The sequence below is a fragment of the Xyrauchen texanus genome, chromosome 32 (genome assembly GCF_025860055.1).
Source record: "Xyrauchen texanus isolate HMW12.3.18 chromosome 32, RBS_HiC_50CHRs, whole genome shotgun sequence".
Lineage (NCBI taxonomy): Eukaryota > Metazoa > Chordata > Actinopteri > Cypriniformes > Catostomidae > Xyrauchen > Xyrauchen texanus.
The window spans coordinates 13070151-13094841 of NC_068307.1; the positions used below are offsets into that span (position 1 = coordinate 13070151).

The 24691-nt window shown below is 36.0% G+C and overlaps 1 protein-coding gene across 1 annotated transcript; it reads left to right on the forward strand.

Annotated features, from left to right (window-relative positions):
* The first annotated feature begins 4253 nt into the window (after positions 1-4253).
* eogt (EGF domain-specific O-linked N-acetylglucosamine (GlcNAc) transferase) lies at positions 4254-24598 on the forward strand. Its single transcript, XM_052100981.1, has 15 exons — positions 4254-4467; positions 8984-9084; positions 11117-11225; positions 11440-11534; positions 11662-11766; positions 12347-12453; positions 14044-14147; positions 15991-16083; positions 16182-16253; positions 17293-17379; positions 18730-18798; positions 18997-19058; positions 19171-19290; positions 21205-21307; positions 22970-24598. The coding sequence occupies exons 1-15, from the start codon at positions 4270-4272 to the stop codon at positions 23114-23116; spliced, it is 1572 nt and encodes a 523-aa protein (XP_051956941.1). The 5' UTR covers positions 4254-4269; the 3' UTR covers positions 23117-24598.
* Positions 24599-24691: the final 93 nt, after the last annotated feature.

Sequence of the window (24691 nt, forward strand, 5' to 3'; positions counted from 1 at the left end):
TCCCAGAACTACAGGGGAGGAGCTGGTCAATGACCTGAAAAGAGCTGGGACCACCGTTTCCAAGGTTACTGTTGGTAATACACTAAGACGTCATGGTTTGAAATCATGCATGGCATGGAAGGTTCCCCTGCTTAAACCAGCACATGTCAAGGCCCGTCTTAAGTTTGCCAATGACCATTTGGATGATCCAGAGGAGTCATGGGAGAAAGTCGTGGTCAGATGAGACCAAAATAGAACTTTTTGGTCATAATTCCACTAACCGTGTTTGGAGGAAGAAGAATGATGAGTACCATCCCAAGAACACCATCCCTACTGTGAAGCATGGGGGTGGTAGCATCATGCTTTGGGGGTGTTTTTCTGCACATGGGACAGGGCTGACTGCACTGTATTAAGGAGAGGATGACCGGGGCCATGTATTGCGAGATTTTGGGGAACAACCTCCTTCCCTCAGTTAGAGCATTGAAGATGGGTCGAGGCTGGGTCTTCCAACATGACAATGACCCGAAGCACACAGCCAGGATAACCAAGGAGTGGCTCTGTAAGAAGCATATCAAGGTTCTGGCGTGGCCTAGCCAGTCTCCAGACCTAAACCCAATAGAGAATCTTTGGAGGGAGCTCAAACTCCGTGTTTCTCAGCGACAGCCCAGAAACCTGACTGATCTAGAGAAGATCAGTGTGGAGGAGTGGGCCAAAATCCCTCCTGCAGTGTGTGCAAACCTGGTGAAAAACTACAGGAAACGTTTGACCTCTGTAATTGCAAACAAAGGCTACTGTACCAAATATTAACATTGATTTTCTCAGGTGTTCAAATACTTATTTGCAGCTGTATCATACAAATAAATAGTTAAAAAATCATACATTGTGATTTCTGGATTTTTTTTAGATTATGTCTCTCACAGTGGACATGCACCTACGATGACAATTTCAGACCCCTCCATGATTTCTAAGTGGGAGAACTTGCAAAATAGCAGGGTGTTCAAATACTTATTTTCCTCACTGTATATATGTGTGTGTGTGTGATGTGATATATATATATATATATATATATATATATATATGGGCTACAACAGCAGAAGTCCATGTTGGGCACTTAGTGTTTCTAATAAAGTGCTCAGTGAGTGTACTTCTACTATGATGAACATATTTTCATTTTCTGAGTTCAAAGTAATTTTGATATATTTTTCAGAAACAAAAATCTGATTTTTTTTCTGTTCAGGACAAATGGAGTAACCATAAGAATACTTAATGATATGTTAGTTACTTATATATATATATATATATATATAAGATGTCACATTTTCATGACTGTATTTTAAAGATAATTTTGTAAAAATCAAAATAACTTTACAAATCTTTATTCTAAAAGTTTATTGTTTAAACAATGTTTTCCATGCTTCCAACCATAAACAATTAATGAAAATGCACCTGTGGAACAGTCATTAAGACACTAACAGCTTACAGAATGTAGGCAATTAAGGTCACAGTAATAAAAACTTAGGACACTAAAGAGACCTTTCTACTGACTCTGAAAAACACCAAAAGAAAGATGCCCAGGGTCCCTGCTCATCTACATGAACGTGCCTCGCTGCATGGAGCCATGAGGACTGCAGATGTGGCCAGGTCAATAAATTGCAATATCCGAAATGTGAATGTATGAATGAGTGTTACACTGAGGCCTGTACTCTGGAGCGGGATCGATTTGGAGGTGGAGGGTCACAGCATCATTGGACTGAGCTTGTTGTCATTGCAGGCAATCTCAATGCTGTGTGTTACAGGGAAGACATCCTCCTCCCTCATGTGGTACCCTTCCTGCAAGCTCAACCTAACGTGACCTTCCGGCATGACAATGCCACCAGCTATACTGCTCGTTCTGTGCGTGATTTCCTGCATGACAGGAATGTCAGTGTTCTGCCATGGCCAGCGAAAGCCCGGATCTCAAATCTAATTCGAATCCCATTGAGCACATCTGATTTTGACCCCCTCTTTGTTCAGGGACACATTATTCCATTTCTGTTAGTCACAACTCTGTGAAACTTGTTCAGTTAATATCTTAGTTGTTGAATTTTTGTTCATACAAATATTAACACATGTTAAGATTGCTGAAAATAAAAGCAGTTGAAAATGAGAGGACATTTTCTTTTTTTTTCTTGAGTTTATATAGATATATACATGTACACTACTGGTCAAAAGTTTTGAAACACTTGACTGAAATGTTTCTCATGATCTTAAAAATCTTTTGATCTGAAGACATTTGCTTAAATGTTTGAAATTAGTTTTGTTGACAAAAATATAATTGTACCACCATATTAATTTATTTCATTATAAAACTTTTATAAATAATAAAAAATAATTTTATACAAAAAAAAAAAAAAAAAAAGGTTTTGGTATTGATGATTTGGACCAAATAATAAAGAAATGCAGCCCAAAATAGATGGGAACTCCATCAATTCTGTTTAAAAAGCATCCCAGGGTGATACCTCAGTCAAGAAGTTGGTTGAGAAAATGTCAAGAGTACATGTCTGCAAATTCTAGGCAAAGGGTGACTACTTGAAAGATGGTAAAATGTAACACAGTTTTGTTTTTTATTTTGGATTTTGTTTAGTCACAACATAATTCCCATAGTTCCATTTATGTTATTCCACAGTTTTGATGACTTTACTATATATATATATATATATATATAAAGAAAATGTATATTGTGTAAACATTGGGACAATAGTTATAGAGCAAAATTTGTTAACTGATGCTTATTGAATAACAAATGAAGAAAATGCATATTCAAAATAACATAAAATACATTTCTTTTAATTTCTGTCACATTTCAACTATTCTAATTAATCTCCATTGTAATTAGATCAGTCAATGTTAGCCCACTTTAATTACAAATCTATTCACCCCACTTGTGGAAACAGTGTGTTTAATGGGGGCCTTTTGCCCCTGCAACATGGGGGCTTTGTACCCCAAAAACTATCCTTTCGCTTATTGAACGGTTATCAAAAAACATTTTATTTATTCACCTTGCGCAAAACTGAAAATGGCAAAGTATGTTGTCTCAAAATAAATGTGATAAAATTTCAGGGATTCTAATTAGCTAAATTTGCAACATGCAATAAATTATTAAATATTACATCAATTACCTCAAAATCAAACTTTAGACATTGCTCACATTGATCTCATTATGGATCAGGAATATTTTGCAGTGTATAGTGACAAAGGTGTTAAGTACCGTGGTAGTTTTTGTTGCTGTATTGTGTTTTGGTAGAAAATAAAATCCAATAATTAAATTAAAGTTCTCAGTGTCACATTCCATGAAATATAAGGCTTCTGAATGACACCCTCACACTTGCACACTGTTTTTCCCATGAGGTTTTTAATTATGCAAGAATCTATAATTACATTGTCGAACAAGCAGTTCACCATGATAACCATAGTTTCTGCCTAAATACCATAGTAGATTTATTGGTTCATTTATTAACAGTAACAATTATTGCAACTACAGGTTACTATGGTACATTTTTGGACTGTCAAATTAATAATGGTTGTCACAAAAGTAGCAAATGCTCAAGGCATACTTAAACTATTTTTAGTATGTAAGAGAACTGTTGTCGCTGACAAGAGCTTTAGGCAATACTCCCTGGTGTTAGGTTAGGGTCAGCAGGGTTAGGAAAAGCCCTGCAGCTATTTATAATGTTTCACGAAACCTGGACCTACCCTGCAGCATCTGTACATACCAAGAAAAAACTGTTTTGCATTATAAATGAACTGTGCATACAAGTGCTGATCTTCATTAGAGATTTAGACATAGATCTAGACTATGTCATCTGGTCAATATCAATAAAGTTTCTCACTTATATTGGCTCAAAGTTAGTTTACTGAGAATTACTCTATACTATAATGCCTGTATGCATGATCATTTCTACTACAGCTTCTGTGTCTGCGAATGACAGCCTGCTTTCCCACAGTCGTTCCACGGCCACAAGCTATGAACAGAATGTGTGCTTGTTTTGACATTAATTTCCCTAATTCCTGGTCTTATTGCTTAAACAATTGAAGGAAAAAGGTCACTAATACTTCCTGTGGTTCTTCCACACAAGTAAGATCCGTTCATTTAAGGGTTCCCACACTAGTTACTTCCAGAGCTTTGGTGTTTGTCCTCCCCTGTAAGTAATTTGTTTTTCTCTAACCTTTTGTGCTCTGTCTGTCTCTCTCTCATAAATTATTGTAGGTGCTCATAGCCAGTGAAATTACTTGCATGAGGTGTTAGGGACTATGCTGCTGCTAGTAGCTCTGTGCCTGGTCTGTACTTATAAAACCACCTCCAATACAAACAGTAACCAGGACGCAAACTACAAACCACAGCTTGACTATGGCAGCCTGGCACTGCCCCAGCAGCATATTCCATTCTATCTACACAACAACAAACTTGTGGCCAAACTCTGCAAAGAGGACCCACTTTGCCCTTTTAAGGTAGATATTTACTTAGTTTTTATGCTATTTTTATTTATAACATTATTTATTTATTTATTGGCTTAAAAGTGAGTAGGTTATTGTTCTGAAGAGGGTTTAAGCTTGTCAGACATACCATTTACAGTTTCAAATTAGGAATAGTAGCTGTTTGTAGCTCTGATTGGTTACAATGCTCAAATCTGCCAAAAAACAAACAAAAAACAAACAAACATTTTAATAGAAAATGTAGACACAACTTTTCTTGATTAAGTAATTGTGGCTGCCTTAAATGTACAGCTGGGAAGTAATTTGACTTGTTCAGATGTTGGTCTATAATGCAAGTGAATGATGGCCAGACCTATGAAGGTCCAAAAAGCATATAAAAGTAATCCATAAGTAATCTATACTAATGGTTTAATCCATATCTTCAGAAGCGATATAATACGTCTGGGTGAGGAACAGATTAATATTTAAGTACTTTCACATTCTTTTTTTGTCTCACCCACACCTATCATATGTGGAGGCTCTACTCAAATTGTTTAATTCCTTTTGATCTTCCATTTTGAACTCTGTTGCTCCTTTAAGGGTAAAGAATTATAAACCTAAGCCAGAGCTAAATGAGGTCACTTGTGGCCTTAGACAGGTTTGCAGAAGAGCTGAGCAAATATGTAAGAGAGATAAACTCCAGATGTTATATGACATTTTAAGAGAGTCATTGTATATTTATCACAATATTATTTTTAATATATTACCAAAAACTGTCACAAGCCTAGAGTTTTATTTAGTACTATTAATTCTGTGATCAATCCGACTAATATTTCATGCACTGATGTGTCTTTTGATACCTGTGAAAATGTTCTTAGTATTTTGTAAATAAGGTTGTTAATATTAGATCAGATATTGTACATTTTACTTTTGACCCATCAGCCACTTTTATATGTCAGGTGGTTTTTAGTCAATTTGAACCGGTTTCTATCCTTTTTCTGTCCGAATTTTAGACTAAATGAAGCCTACTAATTGTCCCTATGATGTGATACCATCTAGGCATTTCAAACAGGTTTTTGATATTATTGAGCCTAGTATCCTGGCTATAATTAATAGTAGTCTTGAAACAGGATAAGTGCCACTGTATCTTAAACATGCTGTAGTGCAGCTTCTTTTAAAAAACCAAACATGGATCAAATGGTTTTCGAAAACTTTAGGCCAATTTCCAAATTGCCATTTCTGTCTAAGGTCCTAGAGAAAGTCGCTCTTAGCCAATTGCAGAGATTCTTTGACCAAAATGCTGTTTTTGAGGCTTTCCAGTCAGGATATAAAGCTCACCATAGTACAGAATCAGCTTTGTTAAAAGTACTTTATGACATCTTTTTATTAATTGATTCAGGACACTCTGTGTTTCTTATGCTATTAGACCTTAGTGCACCATTTGATACTATAGATCATGGGATTCTTATCTCCCGCCTTGAGGAGGTGGTGGGTATTCAGGGTACTGCTCTTAAATGGTTCAAGTCTTTTTTGTCAAATAGAAGTTTTTCGGTCAATATCGGTCAGGTTTTTTATTCTTCAGCCACTCGTACTAGTGGGGTTCCACAAGGGTCTATCTTTGGTCCTATCTTGTTTTCGCTAAATATGCTGCCCTTAGGGTCTATTTTTAATAAGCATGGTATTTCTTTTCACTGCTTTGCAGATGACACTCAAATCTATATGATCCTGAGAAAAGATGATAATAGTGCTCTAGATTTGAATTGTTTAAATTAAATTAAAGCCTGGATGTCGGTACATTTTTTTAATCTAAATGAGTAAAACGGAGATTGTTTGGTTTGGGGACTGATGTCTCTGACTTAAAAGGTAAACTGGCCCCTTTTTATAAACCGGTGGCGAAACCTAGGTGTTCTGTTTGATTGCGCTCTGAAATTTGACAAACAGATTAACTCGGTTGTCAAATCGAGATTTTTTTTATTTATGATTAGTGGCAACTTAGACTTTTCTATCTTTTAGTGATATTTAGAAGGTGATTCATGCCTTTGTCTTGGTAAGGCTAGATTACTGTAACTCTTTATACGTTGGTGTTAGCCAATCATCATTATCTCGGCTGCAATTAGTCTAGAATGCTGCTACTAGGCTTCTGATGGGCACTCATAAGCGAGAGTATATTTAGCCTATTTTAGATTCTTATATTTATTTTTAAATCTCTGAATGGGTTAGCACCCTCTTATTTGTCAGCACTCTTGCATATACATAAGCCTTCTAGGTCTCTTAGGCCTTCTGACCAGATGGTTCTGGCTGTTCCCAGGTCTAGGCTGAAGCTAATGGTCGATCATCCATTTGCAGTAGCTGCACCGAAGCGTTGGAATGAATTACTGCTCCACATAAGATTAGCTCACACTTTAAATATTTTAAAATGTCGGCTGAAAGCGCACCTTTACTCTCTAGCATTTGGGTAAATTGAGTTTTGATGACTTGATTGACACTGAAAATCAAGCAAACAAGTTGATGTAAACTATTTTATTTCAATAAAGGAAAAACATCTGACAACAACAAATCAGAGTAAAAACATGTTTTCAAAAATTGTGTGTGTGTGTGTGTGAGAGAGAGAGAGAGAGAGGGAGAATCATGTATGATTAGGGCGTGAGCTTTGAAATGTTTCCAGTCCTCCATTGTTAGTTTTGAATGACGTGAGTTCAAAGGTTCTGGCTCAGAGAGAATGTGCAGCACATCAGACTCATAATAGAATAGGAGGTCAGGTTGATGAGGCCAGGTGTGTGCAAAACTTATTTTTTCCATGGTAAGGGTGACCGTTACATGGAATTTCCCTCTATTATATTGTATTAATTGTGAAATTGCAGGAATTCAGTAAATTGTATTTTACAGTGTACATCTTCATCTTTGAGTAATGTTTCTCCTATCACTGAATTGTTGGAGTTTGAGGTATTTTAAAGCTGCTGTTCATGTTCAACAGGAGGTGTCAGATTATTATTTGCTTAATGTAATACTTATGTAAATGTTGTGTAATATTGTGTAATATTTACTTTAACTTTAATCAGCATCATAAATTACTGATATTTTTTCAAATTGGCCTCTAACAGACAGGCTTGTAATAGGAGTGAAATGGTGTAACATTTGACATTTCAATTTAAAATCTAATTTGACAAGCATAATACTGGACACATGCACATGACCTTGGTGTGAATATTTCAAACATAATTTTTTAAAGTAAATAGCCTACACATTTTTTTATTTATGATGAATGATCAATGTTTTACTGGGGTCATACTATTTTACATTTGACACAAGCATACCTGACCAAACCCTAAACATATCAAATTATCTCAAATATTTTAAAGAGAGTTACTAAACTTTTTATGCAGCAGTCATCAGGGGTCTTTCTCTATGATATTATTCCCTGCCACATGGTCTTCTTGCACATAACAAAATTGCTCCTTGAATTGTGGTTACACCAACTTGACGCTTAAGGAAATTAACTTTACTGACAAGATCCCCCAAATTATTTTAATTTTCAGAACAATGGTGTTCCAGTATTTTATTTACTATTAAATAGTTCTAATGTAAGATTATTCCAAACTAGTTGATAGGGTGTTATATTGAGAATTTTACCTTTTTTAAGCAAGTTTAATTATTTGGTACAAAGTTTTTACGGTTACACCACATTGACATTTTTGCCATCATGCCCCAAATATTCAGATCTTTTAGACTAGGTCCTCAATAAAAGAATGTATGCAAGTAATTTGTACATTTACTTTCACATTTGAACCCTTTTATATTTAACTAAATCATATGGACACAAAAAAACTTCTGTCACGTTATTGACCCGTACATTTTTGTTTTTTCTTTTCTGTTAACATTTGATATTTTTTTGGGTGTGGTTTATTTTGTTATTTGTTTGTTTGTCGATCTCTTGGGGTTTATATTATTTACTTTTATTACTGTACAGCACATTGGTCAACAGTCTGTTGTTTTAATAGTGCTTTATTAATAAATAAATATAAATACAAAAATATCGCTTCTGAAGATGTGGATTTAACCACTGGAGTTTGTGGATCTATGGAATCCACTATGGATTACTTTTATGCTGACTTTATATGCTTTTTGGACATTCAAAGTTCTGGCCACCATTCACTTGCATTGTAAGAACCTACAGAGCTGAATTAAAAAAAATAAAAAATCTTAGTTTGTATTGAGCATTAGAAGGAAAGCCATGCACATCTGGGACGGCAAAAGGATGAGAGACTTATTTCATTCTGTTTTTTTTTATGTATACATATTTATAATGGTCACATTGTAATAATTATTAATTATAAGGTGAGTGAAATGTGAAAAAGCATTTTTGTTGTTTTGGATGCAGTAGCTTTATTATTATTTTTGTCATACTAATAATTTACCCTAGAAAGACTAGCGACCACTTTATGGAAACTAATGGGAATCTGAATAAAACAATTAAGACCATAAATGATTATAAATGTGATGATATGTTGCTATGGTGTACACTTAGCTTTGTCTTCTTTGTTGGCTATGGCAGGATGCTCTGCTGCACAGGAAGGCCTGCTGGGGCTATGAAAGGAATTGCTCCCCAGAGCACAGGTTCAGCTATCCTGTGTGTACCAGACTTGATTCGGGATGGTACGCTTTTCTTCACTGACCTACTCAAAGTAGTGAAATATGTATTTTTCTTTAACACTTTTACACGTCTCATTATTCATACATTACTGAGGTAAAAACAACGCCATCACTATTTAAAAGCACAGGCCCCATTTCCAGCAGCCATCACTCCAACACCTTATCCTTGAGTAATCATGCTAAATTGCTAATTTGGTACTAGAAAAATCACTTGCCGTCATTTTCAAACACAGTTGAAAGCTATTTGGTTTGTTAAATTAAGCTTAACATTGTCTTTGTGTTTGTTTTTGAGTTGCCACAGTATACAATAGACTGGCATGTTTTAAGGTCAATATTAGGTAAAAAATGGCTAGAATCTCGTCGGTCAATAATTGTTTTGAGGAATGAAGGCTATACAATGCTTGAAATTGCCAAAAAACTGAAGATTTCATACAAAGGTGTACACTACAGTCTTCAAAGACAAAGGACAACTGGTTCTAAGAAGGACATAAAGAGATGTGGAAGGTCAGATGTACAAATAAACAAGAGGATAAGTACATCAGAGTCTCTAGTTTGAGAATTAGACACCTCACATATCCTCAGCTGACAGCTTCATTGAATTCTACCCACTCAGCACCAGTTTCATGTACAACAGTAAAGAGAAGACTCAGGGATGCAGACCTTATGGGAACAATTGCAAAGAAAAGCAACTTTTGAAAAAAAAAAAAGGTTAGAGAGGGCAAAGAAACACAGACATTGGACAACAGATAACTGGAAAAGAGTGTGAAAAGCTATTGAGCTTTTGTGGGATCAGCTAGACTGTAAGGTGTGTGAGAAGTGCCCGATAAGACATCCACATCTATGGCAAGTGCTACAGGAAGTGTGGGGTGAAATGTCACCAGAGTATCTGGACAAACTGACAGCTAGAATGTCAAGGATCTGCAAACCTGTCATTGCTGCATGAGGAGGATGTTTTGATGAGAACTCTTTGAAGTAGTTTAAGAAATTCAGATTTTTTTTTTCAAATAGTAATAGTAATTTTTCACGTTATTAATGTCCTGATTATACATTGTGATCAGTTGAATTCCACTTTGGTGAACAAAAGTACCAATTTCTTTCCATAAGAGCAAAATCTGTACAACAGTATGTATATCATTTGTCAGCTTGAATGTTCGCCCCTGTTGAGAATGGCTCCATAGGAATTGCAGCAAAAATGTCATGTATGGTTGTTTAAAGTGTTTTGGATCATTCTGCTGACAAAAGATTACAAAAAAAAACATCTTTCCATTAAATTTCAGTTTACAAAAACTATTTTCAATTTTTTGTTGAAAATAAATGTGATCTAGGAGCTTTATTCAATGGACACCATTGTAAATCAGTTCCTATAAGTCTCTTTTCATATGGACAGCAAACCCTTTCTCCATGGAATGCAAAGTTGTGTTCTTTTAGCTCATCAAATACCTGTTACTAACACTTGCTAATTCAAGTTACCAACATTTGAATGCAGCCTATTTTTCCACTGTCACTCAAGTGCAGAAGGACTGATATTAAGCCTCTAAAGTCTGAATTATTAAATTACAAATATCTAAATATATTGATGTATTTCAGGGTATTAAATTGAAACCTGTCCATTAGATAATAGTGAACATTCTGGAGGTACTTGGTGCTTCAAAACTTTTGTCAATCTTTTTTAATTTGTTGTTATAAATAAAAAACACAATGACATATTATACAATTGTGGGTAAGGGTCAAAGATACCCCCACCCCCACCCCGCGCCCATATAATTCTCCTAATGGTTAAACCTAGCTTTGAAAGATAAGTACTGATGTGGACATTATTCATCAAAGGGTTAAAATAGCTTCACTTTAAACCATTCACTTTAATTGTATGGAATAACTTGAGGGTGAGTAAATAATTGAATTTACATTTTTGTATGAACTATACTTTTAAGACCTGACCTTTAAATATAAGACTACCTGTTTATAATGTATTCTTGTTGTAGTACATACTCAAAATTTTGATAATGGCTGTCTTTTTTTTTCTCTCTCTCTTTAGGGCTAGTTCTATTCAGACTGCCCAGGAATTGTTCTGGAAGCAGGCAGATTTTGGCTATGTGAGGGAGCAACTCAATGAAATGAAGACGTTGTGCAAGCCACTGAGTCCTGTGAGTGTCCCTCTCTTACCTTCTATCTCACCTTTACACAATGCTCTCTGATCCTCCCTATCACAAAAGCTCCCATTTCAGCTGCCCACCTGTCTGTTGAAGCCTTTACCTCAGCTGCTCTGTCTTTTCCAATAAGACCAAAATATTATTTAGTTTTGAATGGCTCGTTACTCTTTCGAATGGCACTTTTACTGATATGTTATGATTTTTAAAGGGGGATTCTTCTCTGAAGTGCACAAGTCTTATGCGGTTCTGCAGGGCCACAAACCTTTACCTGGACTTGAGGAATCCCCGCAGAGGTCATGAGAGGTCAGGGGAGGTCAAGGAAAATGTAGATCTGTGTGAAATAGTTTTCTGTCTGACAGCGCTGTGAGAACTTCCTGTCTAAATGACCGCACTGTTTCTCTCTATCTCTCTTTCTCTTATGTCACTGCAGGTATAAAGAGGATTTCTTTAAAGAGGGTGAGATTGGTGGTCACTGCAGCATTAATAGTCAAGCACTAGCCTCAGAAGGAACACACAAAAGTCCTCTTCAGTCTTGGTAAATAACTTAATGATTAATAATAAAAAAAGCCTATTGCTAAAAACATTGATTCAGATAACTTCATAAGCTTTTATTGCAAATAGAAACTATTTGCTTTGGCTAAATGTATTTGTTTCTCCTCTTGTTACAAAACATATTTCACTAAAATACTCTTCTCATACTAACATTGCAATGATCAGCGATATTTCTATGTTCATCCAAAAATGAATTTTATGTCATCATTTAATCACCCTTATGTTGTTTCAATCCCACATGAACTTCTTTCCTTCGTGGAACACAAAAAGAGATATTGTAAATAATATTCTTGCTGGTCTTTTTGATACAATAAATGTAGACTATTACCAGCAGTTGTCAAGCTTTTAAAAGGTCGAATTGTACCTTAAAAGTACCATCAAATTAGTCTATATGCGTTTTGTGCTATATTCCTGGCTTCTGAAGCCATTCGATAGCTTTAAGTAAATGATGACAAATATTTTTTTTTTGCATGAATCCTATTACTCAAGGCTGATTTTATAATGACTTGTGTACATGTCAAGAATTCCATTGCTCAGAGACCTCTGGGTATTTCCTTTTTTAGGTTTGCTGAATTGCAGACATACTCCAAGCTTGACTTTCTCCCCTCAGATGACGGGCATTGTGATGTCATAATCAATAGACCCACTGTCTTCATGAAGCTGGATGCAGGTTATCAGTTTGTACATGTTTGGGATAATGGACCTTTATCAGGGAAGACAGCATGTTTAATTTAGCTTCAATGAAAACGAGGCAATGAGGGATGAAAATACAGCCTTATAGGAATAGTCCACCCCAAAATTACAATTCTGCCATTCCAAACATGTATGATTTTATTTCTTATGCAGAACATAAAATAACATCCCTGTCTGTCTTTTCAAAACAATGGCAGCTTGTAACTCACTTTAAAGCTGAAAAAGTAGTCCATGCGACTCATACATCATATTCCAAGTCTTCTGAAGATGTACGATGTACGACCCAAATTGTAGACATTTTTGTCTCTAGCATGTACATGAGTGCATGAAATAAGTTTGTTCACAGTGGCATGCGTGTTCTCAGGAGAACTTGTTTAGTGCTAAAACAACACAAGTTCTCTATGAGGTTGGGTAAATTATGACAGTATTTTCATTTGTGGGTGAATTATTCCTTTAATGTCCTAGATCACTTCTCATTTCCACGATACAAGATGTATTTTAATGTTTGCCATCTGAACAATCAACATCATTGAAAAGACTATCATTCTATCCCTCACAGTTTCTTTTTTATTTGTGTCAAATTACTTAGTTCAGGCATGAAACTATGAATGGCACAAGCTGGTAGGACCTTAGACATGTAATTAGGTAGCCAATCAACTTGCATACCTCTGTTTGGCTAACATTTAAATTTGATCAGTTTGCAAGTAAGCCAGTTTTACTGCAGCATGCTGCTAGTGTTTTTTTCTAAAACCCTCCACCTTGCCAGGTCCACCAGTCTAGATCTGCTACATGGGGATTGTATTTGTCTAATCGTGCAGCAGCATGTCATACATGCTTGATGAGGCATGTCTTGTGTTTTTCTATGTTCAGTAGCAGAAGCACACAGTTAACTCAGTATGCCTGTGCATGTTCTAGAAAGTCTCTGTACTTGCTTTGCTACAGCAAATATGTCATACCCACATTAAAGGTGCTGTAGCTATTTCAGCCATTCTACTTCCACGAGATTGAGCCGCTGAATTAGCCACACCCCCTCTTTCCAAAACCCTGCACTCCAGAGATAACAAATGAGTTATATTAAGACAGATATCGTGCAGAAATATTTGTTTAAATCAACAGCAGCATCATAGCACCCTCAACTGACAAGTGTTATGAACACAATGGCTTAAAAATGGCAGTTAGCCACAATAATCTGCTGCAACTACAATACTATGAGAACTATGAGAAGAGTCCTTGTCCACGGACCGTGGACACATTTTTGTTTGCTGTTTACAGAGTCCAGGGCTGTCACAGAGAACCATGAGATATCTCAGGACACTTATTACAATAATGTCTTTCAGGGAGTAGGACATTTTGTTTTGCATATCTTTCCATGAAAAAATCACTTACAGCACCCCAAGCTAATATCTTTCTGAGAGTTGTCATGACTGAAATTAAATATGGCGTCTACCCTGATTAAGGTGCTTGTGCCTTTTTATTTTTGTCTTTCACAGCGGCGTAGGCTCATATGCTTTGTGGTTTTTAATAAAACATATTTCAATGCTCTGCATCTTTGATGTGTATTTTGTAGGAGTTAACATGTATCATCATTTCTGTGACTTTGTTAATCTATACATCTCCCAACACATCAACAATTCCTTCAGCCGTGACATAAACATCGTCATGTGGGACACGGTAAGTGTTCTTCTCTCTAACATGCACAAAAACACTGTGTTCTGAAAACATATTTTCCAATATATCATCAACCATAAGGACTCTGAGTGAATTTGTCACAAGTAGAATTTTTACTTGTCAGGATTAGAAAACACAGCAACAGAAGGTTTGATGATGAATGTATTGCCTCAGTTTCAGGTGTTGTACTGCTGAAAAGATAAAGAGAAAACCGTGGGCAGAAATTAGAGTGACTTATGAGGAAACCTTATCCTGCCTATTGTTCATACATGAGTTTTTCAAGCATAAGGAAGAGAGGGAAGAATGAAGGGGTGTGGAGAAGGAGGGAGGCTTTTTTTTTTTTTAAACAATGTGACTATGGGTTGCAACAATAAGGATTAAATTAAGAAGAGTTTAGAGCTAATCAAAGATTTGTTGATCTAGGATTTATTTTAATTTGAGTTGTGTGGTACCACTAACATTTAAGCATGGATTAACAAAAAAAGTGATTAAAATGTTAACCAGTGATTAAATCTTTCACTTGTGATTAATTTTGTCCGCCATAATGGATTAAACAGTGTAACAAAAAAATAATATCACTATTTTATTTTCGAGTAAGAACATAAAATTGTCTCTGCGAAAAAGAAACTCATGCAGGTAAAAGAATTTAAAATTCTCTACAGTGGTTGTCAATATTTAAGTCCTTTTTTATACTATAAATCTCTGCTTTCACTTTCACATTCACATTTTGAAAGTGAGAGTGGAGATTTATAGTAAAAAAAAAGGACTTAAATATTGACATGGATTTAACCACTGAAGTCATTTAAATTCATTTAATTGTCCCTGTGATTTTCTGAGCTTCAAACGTCTGGTCACCAACACATTGTATGGACAAACAGAGCTGAGATATTCCTCTAAAATTCTTTGTTTGTGTTCTGCAGAAGAAAGAATGTCAGACACATCTGGGGTGGCATGAGGTTGAGTAAATGATGAGAGAATTTTCATTTTTGGGTAAACAATCTCTTTAATTTTGTATATGCGAATGCATGAATGAGATTTGAAAGCTATAGCAGAAGGCAAGACTTACCTTGTATGGAAAAGAACACTCAGGAAATCTTTTGTGTGTTCCACAGATGCATAAAAAGACAAGTAAACCGGTGAACTGATTCTTTAATTCAGGCTTATTCATTTCATTAAGAAAGTGCCTCCAATAACAGACTATGAATGAATGTGGCATTTATATAGCACTTTTTCAGACATTACAATCAAAGCGCTGTACACAGTGAACAGGAGACTCTCCTCAACCACCACCAGTATGCAGCATCACCCTGAAAGATGTGACAGCAGCCATAGTGTCCCAGTACACTCACCACACACTAGCTATTGGTGGTGAGGAGAGAGTAGAGTTATAGAGCCAATTCATGGATGAGGAATATTAGGAGGCTATGATTGAGAGGGGATAATGGAGGGAATTTGGCCAGGACACCAGGGTTATATCCCTACTCTTTTACAAGAAGCCCTGGGATTTTTAATGACCACAGAGAGTCAGGACCTCAGTTTAACCTCTCATCCAAAAGACAGTGCCTTTTTACAGTTCAGTGTCCTCATCATTATACTGGTGCATACAGACTGTAGGGTGAGCTCCCCCTGCTGGCCTCCCTAACACTTCTTCCAGCAGCAACCTTAGTTGTCCCCAAGAGGTCTCCCATCCAGGTACTGGCCAGGCTCAACACTGCTTAGCTTCAGTAGCAACCAGTCTTGAGCTACAGGGTGAAATGGCTGCTGCATAACTAAGTGCATTGTAATGTCCATTAAGTTCAATGTTAAAAAAAAAAGTTTATTCAGTTAATTTTGTTTTGCCTTTCAGAGTGTGTTTGGATATGGAGACTTGTTCAGTGAAACGTGGCAAGTTTTCTCGGATTATGACATCATCCACCTCAAACATTTTGACTCTAAAAGGGTAAAATACTTTTACATTGTATCACATCACCCTTTCTCACATGTGCCACTTTTCCTTAAGTTCATATATTTACTCCTTAAATTAATATTTTGCCACAGGTGTGTTTTAGAGACGCATTTTTCTCTCTCCTTCCGAGAATGCGATATGGCCTTTTCTACAACACCCCTCTTGTAAGTATCCCAAAGACAAAAAAACATTGCTTGAATAATTTATGTGGCATTATGCCCTTACATTTCCAAATCCTAACTGATAGTCATGCAGCTTTTTACATTTTATAGGAATATTCCAGGTTCAATACAAGTTAAGCTCAATCGACAGCAATTGTGGCATAATATTGATTACCACAAAAATTCATTTAGACTTTTCCCTCCTTTAAAAAAAAAAATCTAATTATAATGAAGCACTTACATTGGAAGTGAATGGGGCCAATCGGTAAATGTTAAAAAACACACTGTTTCAAAAGTATTGCAACAAGACAAAAAATATGCATGTTGACATGATTTTAGTGTGATAAAACCGATTACCATTTCTGTGTAAAGTTATATCCAGTTTTATAACTTTGTTGCCATGACGATGTAATGTCAACAAACCCTAAACCCCAAAAACGACTGTAAAAATGACAATTTAAACAACTTTACAGCTCAAGTAATACACAAGTTTTAACAGAAGAATTATTGTAAGTGCTTTTATAAAATTGTAAGCTTCACAATTCTGTTTTAAACCCTCTATAAATTGGCCCCATTCACTTCCATTGTAAGTGCCTCACTGTAACCCTCAATTGGATAATTCTAAATACATTTTTGTGTTAATCCACATTATGCCACAAATGCTTTCGATTGACCTTAACTTGTATTGAACCCAGAATAATTCCTTTAACTGTATTAACTTGCATTATTGCTCTATTGTGCTCATGTTTTTTTTTTTTTTTCATTTGTTCATTTCGGCTCTACATCTGCTGTCATCTGTCTATGTTAATGCATCTCTGCATGACATTGGTGGAAGCTGTGTGTGTGTGTGTGATATAGAATATTTGCCTTGTATGAGACTGAACACGCCTGCTGCTTTCGTTCAAATTATCCTCATGTTTAGGATTCTGTCGCCCTGTATTTGCAAATGGCATGTACTCTATTTAAAGTGAATGTGTGGTAGATATAACTGACGGATGTGTGTGTGCCTGTTTCTTTGCAACATGTTTGCGTACTTTGATAGATCTCTGACTGCCACAGTGAGGGGATGTTCAGGGCATTTTCCCAGCATGTCCTTTATCGACTCAATGTCCCACAAGAGGGACCAAAGGTAATAATATTGCACAATGCACAAACGCACACAAAAATATGCACATACTAGTCATGATTCTTATATACTTGTATATTGAGAGAATATCATAGTCTCTGAATGAAATGTTTAAAAAACCACACTAATACACACTGAATGAATTGTTTCATCATGTAATTTTGGAAATGTTATCCTCCCGCGACCCTGCGTCCACATGCGTGGACATTATGTTTTGGTTTTTCTATAGGCTATGCATAATTTAATTTCATTTAAGCCGACTGATCTCAGTTCAGAATACTCAGTCATTAAAGGGTTAAACTTTTGACCCACCGAGTCATGTGAGTGGTTGAGGCGTAGTGGGCTAAAGCACTGAGCTGGTAAGCAGAAGGTTGTTGGTTCAATCCCCACAGCCACCACCATTGTGTCCTTGAGCATGGCACTTAGTTCTAGGTTGCTCCGGGGGGGAGCGGTGCTGTTAAACACAATGACCACATACGTGGACTATAGGCTCATTTTTGTCCTCTATTTACTGTGCATTATCACATTGAGAATCAATGGGTGCGTTCACTCCTAACATCTGGTCAAAAGTTCAGTTTCAGGATGCAGATGATGTTTGGACAACTCAACATGTTTGTCAAACATGGGACGTTTGTAATCAGTACATATAGATTAAGAATTTTTCACGCAAAATTGTATTTTAACATTTGGTTGGCTGTGTTTGGATGATGCTGGCCAATAGTTTGAATCAGAATAATTTATGCTAATTTATGATGTATTGTCTGTAACATTTCAAAAACATGAATAAACAACACTCCTGGAAACATAATAAACAATTTGATTAAAAGAAATCTGACTTTATATAGCTTGGTATTATTCAAATTTCACAACTTAGTCCCACTGTTCACATATGTAGACATCCATTTTTAGGAAACATATTTGATCTAAAGCATGTTTCTTAGGGGATACTATTTCAAATCAAAAAGGAAAATGGAAAACAGCCATAAAATATTATTTAGTATATGCCACAGTTTCAATAGTCTGTGCCACAGTCTCTTGTGTTTGTGGATTTGCAATAATGTTTAGATTATAAGGCCATATAATCAGTGCAGTGATTACTCCATCTGTCACTAGATGGCACAGTTGTACAATTTATGCCTACATATTGTCATTGTGTTTGTCACTTGTCAATGGAGGAGCCCAGTTCTGTCTTATAATGCACATTATATACATTTTCTCCCTCTTTACTCATCTAAATGTATAGTTTAAAAATAATATGGATTTACCATATTACAAAATATATCTTTAGACACAAACATACAGTATGTCATATGCATATGATATCTGAATGTAATTTATTTTTTACTCTGTCAGGAAGGCCAAGTTCGTGTCACACTGTTGGCTAGAAGCACTGAGTACCGTAAGATAATAAACCAGCTGGAGGTGAGGAGCTCCCTCTGTCTCTCCCTCTCTCTTTGCTTATCATTGATTTATCACTCTGGTTCTTTAACTGCCCATTTAAAGTCTTATTTGCTGGAGACTCCTGTTTGGTAAAAAGCCTTGATTTACTTGGCCTCTGTCCACATGAGTGTGAGGTCTCGTTAATCACCCTCTGAATCCCCGCTGTGTGTGTGTGTGCAGCTTATAAATGCCCTGAAGACAGTGCCTTTATTTGAGGTCAAACTGGTGGATTACAAATTCAAGTGAGTAATTTAGTCTTACTTGTTTTTAAAATGTATTGATTTCTTTGGAGATAGTTGATTTGATGTTTGCATTAGGATCCGCACTGCACTTAAAGGTGATTTGTGTTTGTAGAGAGATGTCATTTCTGGAGCAGATCCACATCACACACAACTCTGATATCTTTATTGGGATGCATGGAGCCGGACTGACCCACCTCCTCTTCCTTCCCGACTGGTCCGTCATATTTGAATTGTAGGTGGCATGTGTACCTTTCTGCTCTCTAAGTGTTCTGTGTGTTCAACTTCACCCCATTGTAGTGCTGTTACCTTCAGGAATGTAAATTATTTTACAGTTTGAAACAAGGCACTTTAAAAACCCTTTAAAGTTATAAACGGTTTATGAACGGTTTGTGGTGAGCAGCTGCAGTTTTTAAATGAGAGTTCCGAAATTATACTTTGAAAGTGGTTATAGTAGCACAATTCAAAAGGTTAATTTGATGTTAGAAAATGTATATGTTCCTATATGTCAACATGTAGAGCATGGTGCTAGCAACGCAATGGTCATGGGTTCGATTCCCAGGGAACTCACAAACTGATTTCAATGTTTATCTTGAATGCAAGTTGCTTTGGATAAAAGCGTCTGCCAAATGCAATAATGTAAATATAGATTTAGGTCTATTCTAAATATAAATATGTGCCTATATTCACATTCCAATTTGTGATACTTCATCCCATTGGATGAATTTAAGGGAAGGTTGGCTGACCAGATATGCCTGTTATTTGAAAAACTACCGCAAATAATGTAAAGAAATTGCCTGTTACCACTCATAAGTTGTTCGTGTTTAGAAAGAGGTTTATTTTAGTATGTAATTGTCCACTACCTTTTGTCCACTACATTTCGGTCTGGAAAGCAGCTGTCTGATATGTTTATAGAGCTTGTACAATTGCTTAATACAGATGAAAAATATTTATAATATGTGATTTGAATGAGTTCTGTAAAGCCTGTAAAATATATCATGCCCTGAGTGGAGTCGATTCCCAGCTTGGGATCGATTCTCGATTCCCAATGCCTCGGAATCAAGGAATCTATTCTATTTGGAATCGATTCCCAGAACTAAATACAATGACATTCATACATTTTTAAAGGGATAGTTCACCCAAAAATTAAATTTCTCTCATCATTTACTCACCCTCATGCCATCCCAGATGTGACTTTCTTGCGTCTGCTGAACACAAACAAAGATTTTTAGAAGAATATCTCGGCTCTGTAGGTCCATACAATGCAAGTGAATGGGTACCAAAATTTTGAATCTCCAAAAAAGGACGTAAAGGCAGCATAAAAGTAATCCATATGACTCCAGTGGTTAAATCCAAATCTTCAAAAGGACTAAAATATAGACATTTTTCTCACCCATACTTATCGTATTGCATCTGAAGATATGGATTTAACCACTCGAGTCACATGGATTACTTTTATGCTGCCTTTATGTGCTTTTTGGAGATTTAAACTTCTGGCTACCATTCACTTACATCATGATGACCACAGAGCTGAAATATTCTTCTAAAAATATTTGTTTATGTTCTGCAGAAGAAAGTCATATACATCTGGCATGGCATGTGGGTGAGTAAATGATGAGAGATGTAATTTTTAGGTGAACTATTTAATGACTCCACATCAAATAATGCATCTTTTTTTCATATGACGGAACAAGGACATACTCTGCATGTTTCTTTAAAAAGTTTATTTCTGTTTCACTACCGATACTGCAAATTGACAGTACTGTTTGTGCATGATAAGTGATGATGAATTCCCATGTGTGTTTGTCTGACATCCTGTGCTGACTTTAAGATAGCATGTCATGTTACATGTCTACCCAGTGCACTAATCAATTCCAGAAACCATGTGGGCACAGTCAACCTTCTATGATTTACTTGTCTAATGTACTGCGTGTGTGTTAGGAGGAAAGCAGCATCCCTAAATGAGCTGAGTCTGGCTCTGACAGTGTATGTGTGTGTGTGTGTGTGTGTGTGTGTGTGTGTGTGTGTATGTGACAGTGAAATACAGCCTAATTAAACAGTTATCCATCAAACTGAATCTGCAGAGGCATTGTGGGCTGCTGCCTGCTAAGTTTGGGACATAAAGCATCCCTATTTCTGTATTCCACAGGTACAACTGTCAAGATGAGAGCTGCTACCGTGATCTGGCCCGACTGAGGGGAGTCCATTACATGACTTGGCAGAAAAAGGACAAAGTGTTCCCCCAGGATAAGGTGAAGAGAGCACACACACACACACACACACACACACACACACACACACACACACACACACACACAGCTGCCTGGGAATCACTCCAATTTACTATATTTAATTTCAGTATTACTATATACTGTAGCATAATTAAAATAAGTTTATACTTATAATTCAGTTACTGGACACTTGAGCCATGCTTAAAAATGTATGAATGTAATTGCATTAGATAACAAAATATCAAATCAAGTGGCATTCATTTTATAGAAAGATCACACATAGCACAAGCACACTCTTCAAGCAAAAAAATTCACCAAAGAAGTTTGTTTGGTTTTAAATGATAAAACAATACTGCCGTGTAAAGAGAAAGCGCCGTAACCACACTTTGTCAAAATTAAGTTATGACCAAATCAGGTCTCTTAGACTATAGCTGGGTTTCCATCCACATATTTATTATTGCATTTTAGGGTATCGCATAAAAACTGCTGGATGGACACACCAAGATGTAAATAAAATCTCCAAAATGCGCATAAAAACATATACACTCACTTGGTGGTGGATAAATGTTTTATTTTATAAGAAGAAATGCCCATAAACTATGATGGAAACACATTTACTATTATTTTACAAGATGCGCATCAAAAAACTTAATAACTGGACTAACCAGAGGTCCAATCACAGCTGAAATGTTGCTCTGGTCATCCTGAAATAACAGTGTCTAGAAAATCCAAAGCCTGCATAGAGTTTGCAGAACAAATAAGTTGATAGAAACTTGAACTGTGTTGAAAAGCAGGTTTATTGACACTTTTGAAGAATACATGGCAGATCCGCACGGCAAAGAAATAAGGAGGAACGCACACACATAGGGTTCCCAGAACTGTGACGCACTGTCGCTGCCAGACATGAGACAAAGTTCTTTACTGTGTTTTGTTTATGTACTCTAAACCATGAGTATTTGTTTAATAAAAGTGTCAAAGTGGCTGCACTTTCCAGAAGTGAAGATTTTGTTCTTTGAACACATGGAATAGAAACGTGGCTTTATTCGCATATTGTTTTTGTGATATTATGTTTTTTTGCATTAATTAAATGTGCAACTTGGATAGAAACAGCTTATGATCTGTTCTGTGACATAGAGGTTTGGCTCAACAGTGCTCAGATTCAGAGAAAAAAGTGTGAAAATTGCAAAATCCACACTGAAGCCAAGTACTGGCTTTGAAGTCATTTTTCTCATTTTCAGTGTATGTAATGATTGCTTTTTACTTTGAAGGGAAAAATAGATACTGTTTAAAATGATTTTTTTTAGACTCTTTCTGGTTGTCAAACTAAGTGGAACATGTCCATTGGTAATGTGATGAACTACACCTGTGGGTACTCTGCTAGAACACCTATGTGAACTTGACTTTATACTGTACATCCACTAAAAATGACCTTGGGACCAGTTGAGTAATTTCAGAAACAGAAAAATGAAGTTAGTTCTTGGAAAAGGTCTAGTACCATTTATTTGCAGGTGCCACTTGCAATGATATTTTGTAACAAATGCAATAAAATTCATACATTTTTAAGTGTCCAAATACTTTTTGGGACCATTGCAAATTCATAATGATAGTAATTATCATCTTTAATTTATAAACATATTCTAAGTCACAATGATTTACTAATATTTCAAAAATGTTCTGTCTCAGGGTCATCACCCTACTCTTGGAGAACATCCAAAGTTTACCAACTACTCTTTTGAATTAGAGGAGTTCATGCGGTTAGTCCTGCTTGCGGCTGGACATGTGACCCGGCACCCACAGTGGCGAGCAAAACAAGCCAGAGATGAACTGTAGGCTATAAGCCAGCAGAGCACACACAGATTAACCCTCCTCTCCTAAAAATTTAGCTATGCTTTACCTACAAATGTGTTTGATATGTGAGTGCACATTTTAAAATAAGAAAGAAAAAAAACCCCTGTGTTTTATACATTTAGTTTGCACTGTTACTGATGGACCCTTTTCACACGTCCGCTTTCACCAAGTGGAAGTCGTCATAGTTGGCTAAACTTGAATGGCGGTGAATGGGGGGCCACAGCACATTACAATTTTTCTTACCCATTTGCTCCAACAGCAAAATAAAAAAATTAGTGATTACACATTCACAGCTTCGCAAAGAAGATAAAAAATATAAAGTGCTGGATAATAGCTGTAAGAAGAAAGAAACAGGCCAAATTTTCTGTCACTCCCTCAACAGCTGTGTTAAGCCTCGTCGCCACTATGGTAACTGATTTTTTTTAAATGTAATCCAGATTACTATAATATAAAAAATACAATGTTATAAATTTACACTAAATACTTTTAAAATTGGAAATGTAAACATATTTTCTACTTTTAAGTTGTTAAAGAAGGTGGAAACACGTCAAAGCAGGTCTGTGAAAAGGATCCATTCTCTTGCTGTTAATGTCTGCACCTGGAGTTACTGAGTAGCTCACTGAAAAGTGCACACCTTACACCTTAATTGGCAGGTATATTAGTTATATGAATTATAAATTTGGGGTGTTTTACTATACCTCGCTTTTTTTTTCGTTGCAAAGTTACACTTTTATAGCTGATTTTAGTGCAGTTTTATAATTTGCTTACATTTGTTTATGGTTATCATTTCAATATGAGAATCATGTTCAAGGTCAACAGATCATTTCAACCTTGGAAGACATATTTTTGGGTACTGAACTGCTTTTGAGTTTGTGCAAAATGTTGCCCAAAATTAGGCTAGGACTCTTTGTGACTGTTTATTGTGTGGTTGATTGCATTGTTTGTATAACACTCAAGCCACATTTAAAGCAACTTTTTATATTGCTTTTAATTATTAATGGAGATGACCTAAGTTTCATATTTATTACAATGTCTGTTACTGTTTCATTTGTAGCCAGTGAAATTTTTGTAAAGAAAACTATGTTGAGGGATCCATGAATCCAATCCTGTTGCACTCATTGAGGTATTCCCTCAGTATTTTTTTTTATGAGTATTTTGATTCTCAGACACTAAAAACTGATATTTTTTTGTTAATTTTTAAGTTCTTTTTTTGTTTTGTTTTTTTTGTTTAGGTAAATATATTTAAGGATTTCCTATTATATTTTAAAGAATATAATTTAATTTGGGTTTTTGATCATTTTGCATTTTTAAGCATTTAGAAATTGAAATGAAGCTTTTTAAAATATTTGAAGAGGTCTCATTATTATACCATTCTCACATACATGTACAAAATAAAAATGTATTTATGGAATTTACATAACTGGCGACCTGTCCAGGGTGTCCCCCGCCTTTCGCCCAATGTTAGCTGGGATAGGCTCCAGCCCCCCGCTACCCTGTACACAGGATAAGCGGTTGACGATGGATGGATGGATGGATGGATGGAATTTACATAATTTG

Excerpts from the sequence above, each read along its gene's own strand:
- eogt (XM_052100981.1), top strand. The coding sequence starts at position 4,270 with ATGCTGCTGCTAGTAGCTCTGTGCCTGGTCTGTACTTATAAAACCACC. Across the intron at positions 16,084-16,181 it reads AACATTTTGACTCTAAAAGG|GTGTGTTTTAGAGACGCATT; the intron begins GTAAAATACTTT and ends ATTTTGCCACAG. Across the intron at positions 21,308-22,969 it reads AAGTGTTCCCCCAGGATAAG|GGTCATCACCCTACTCTTGG; the intron begins GTGAAGAGAGCA and ends GTTCTGTCTCAG.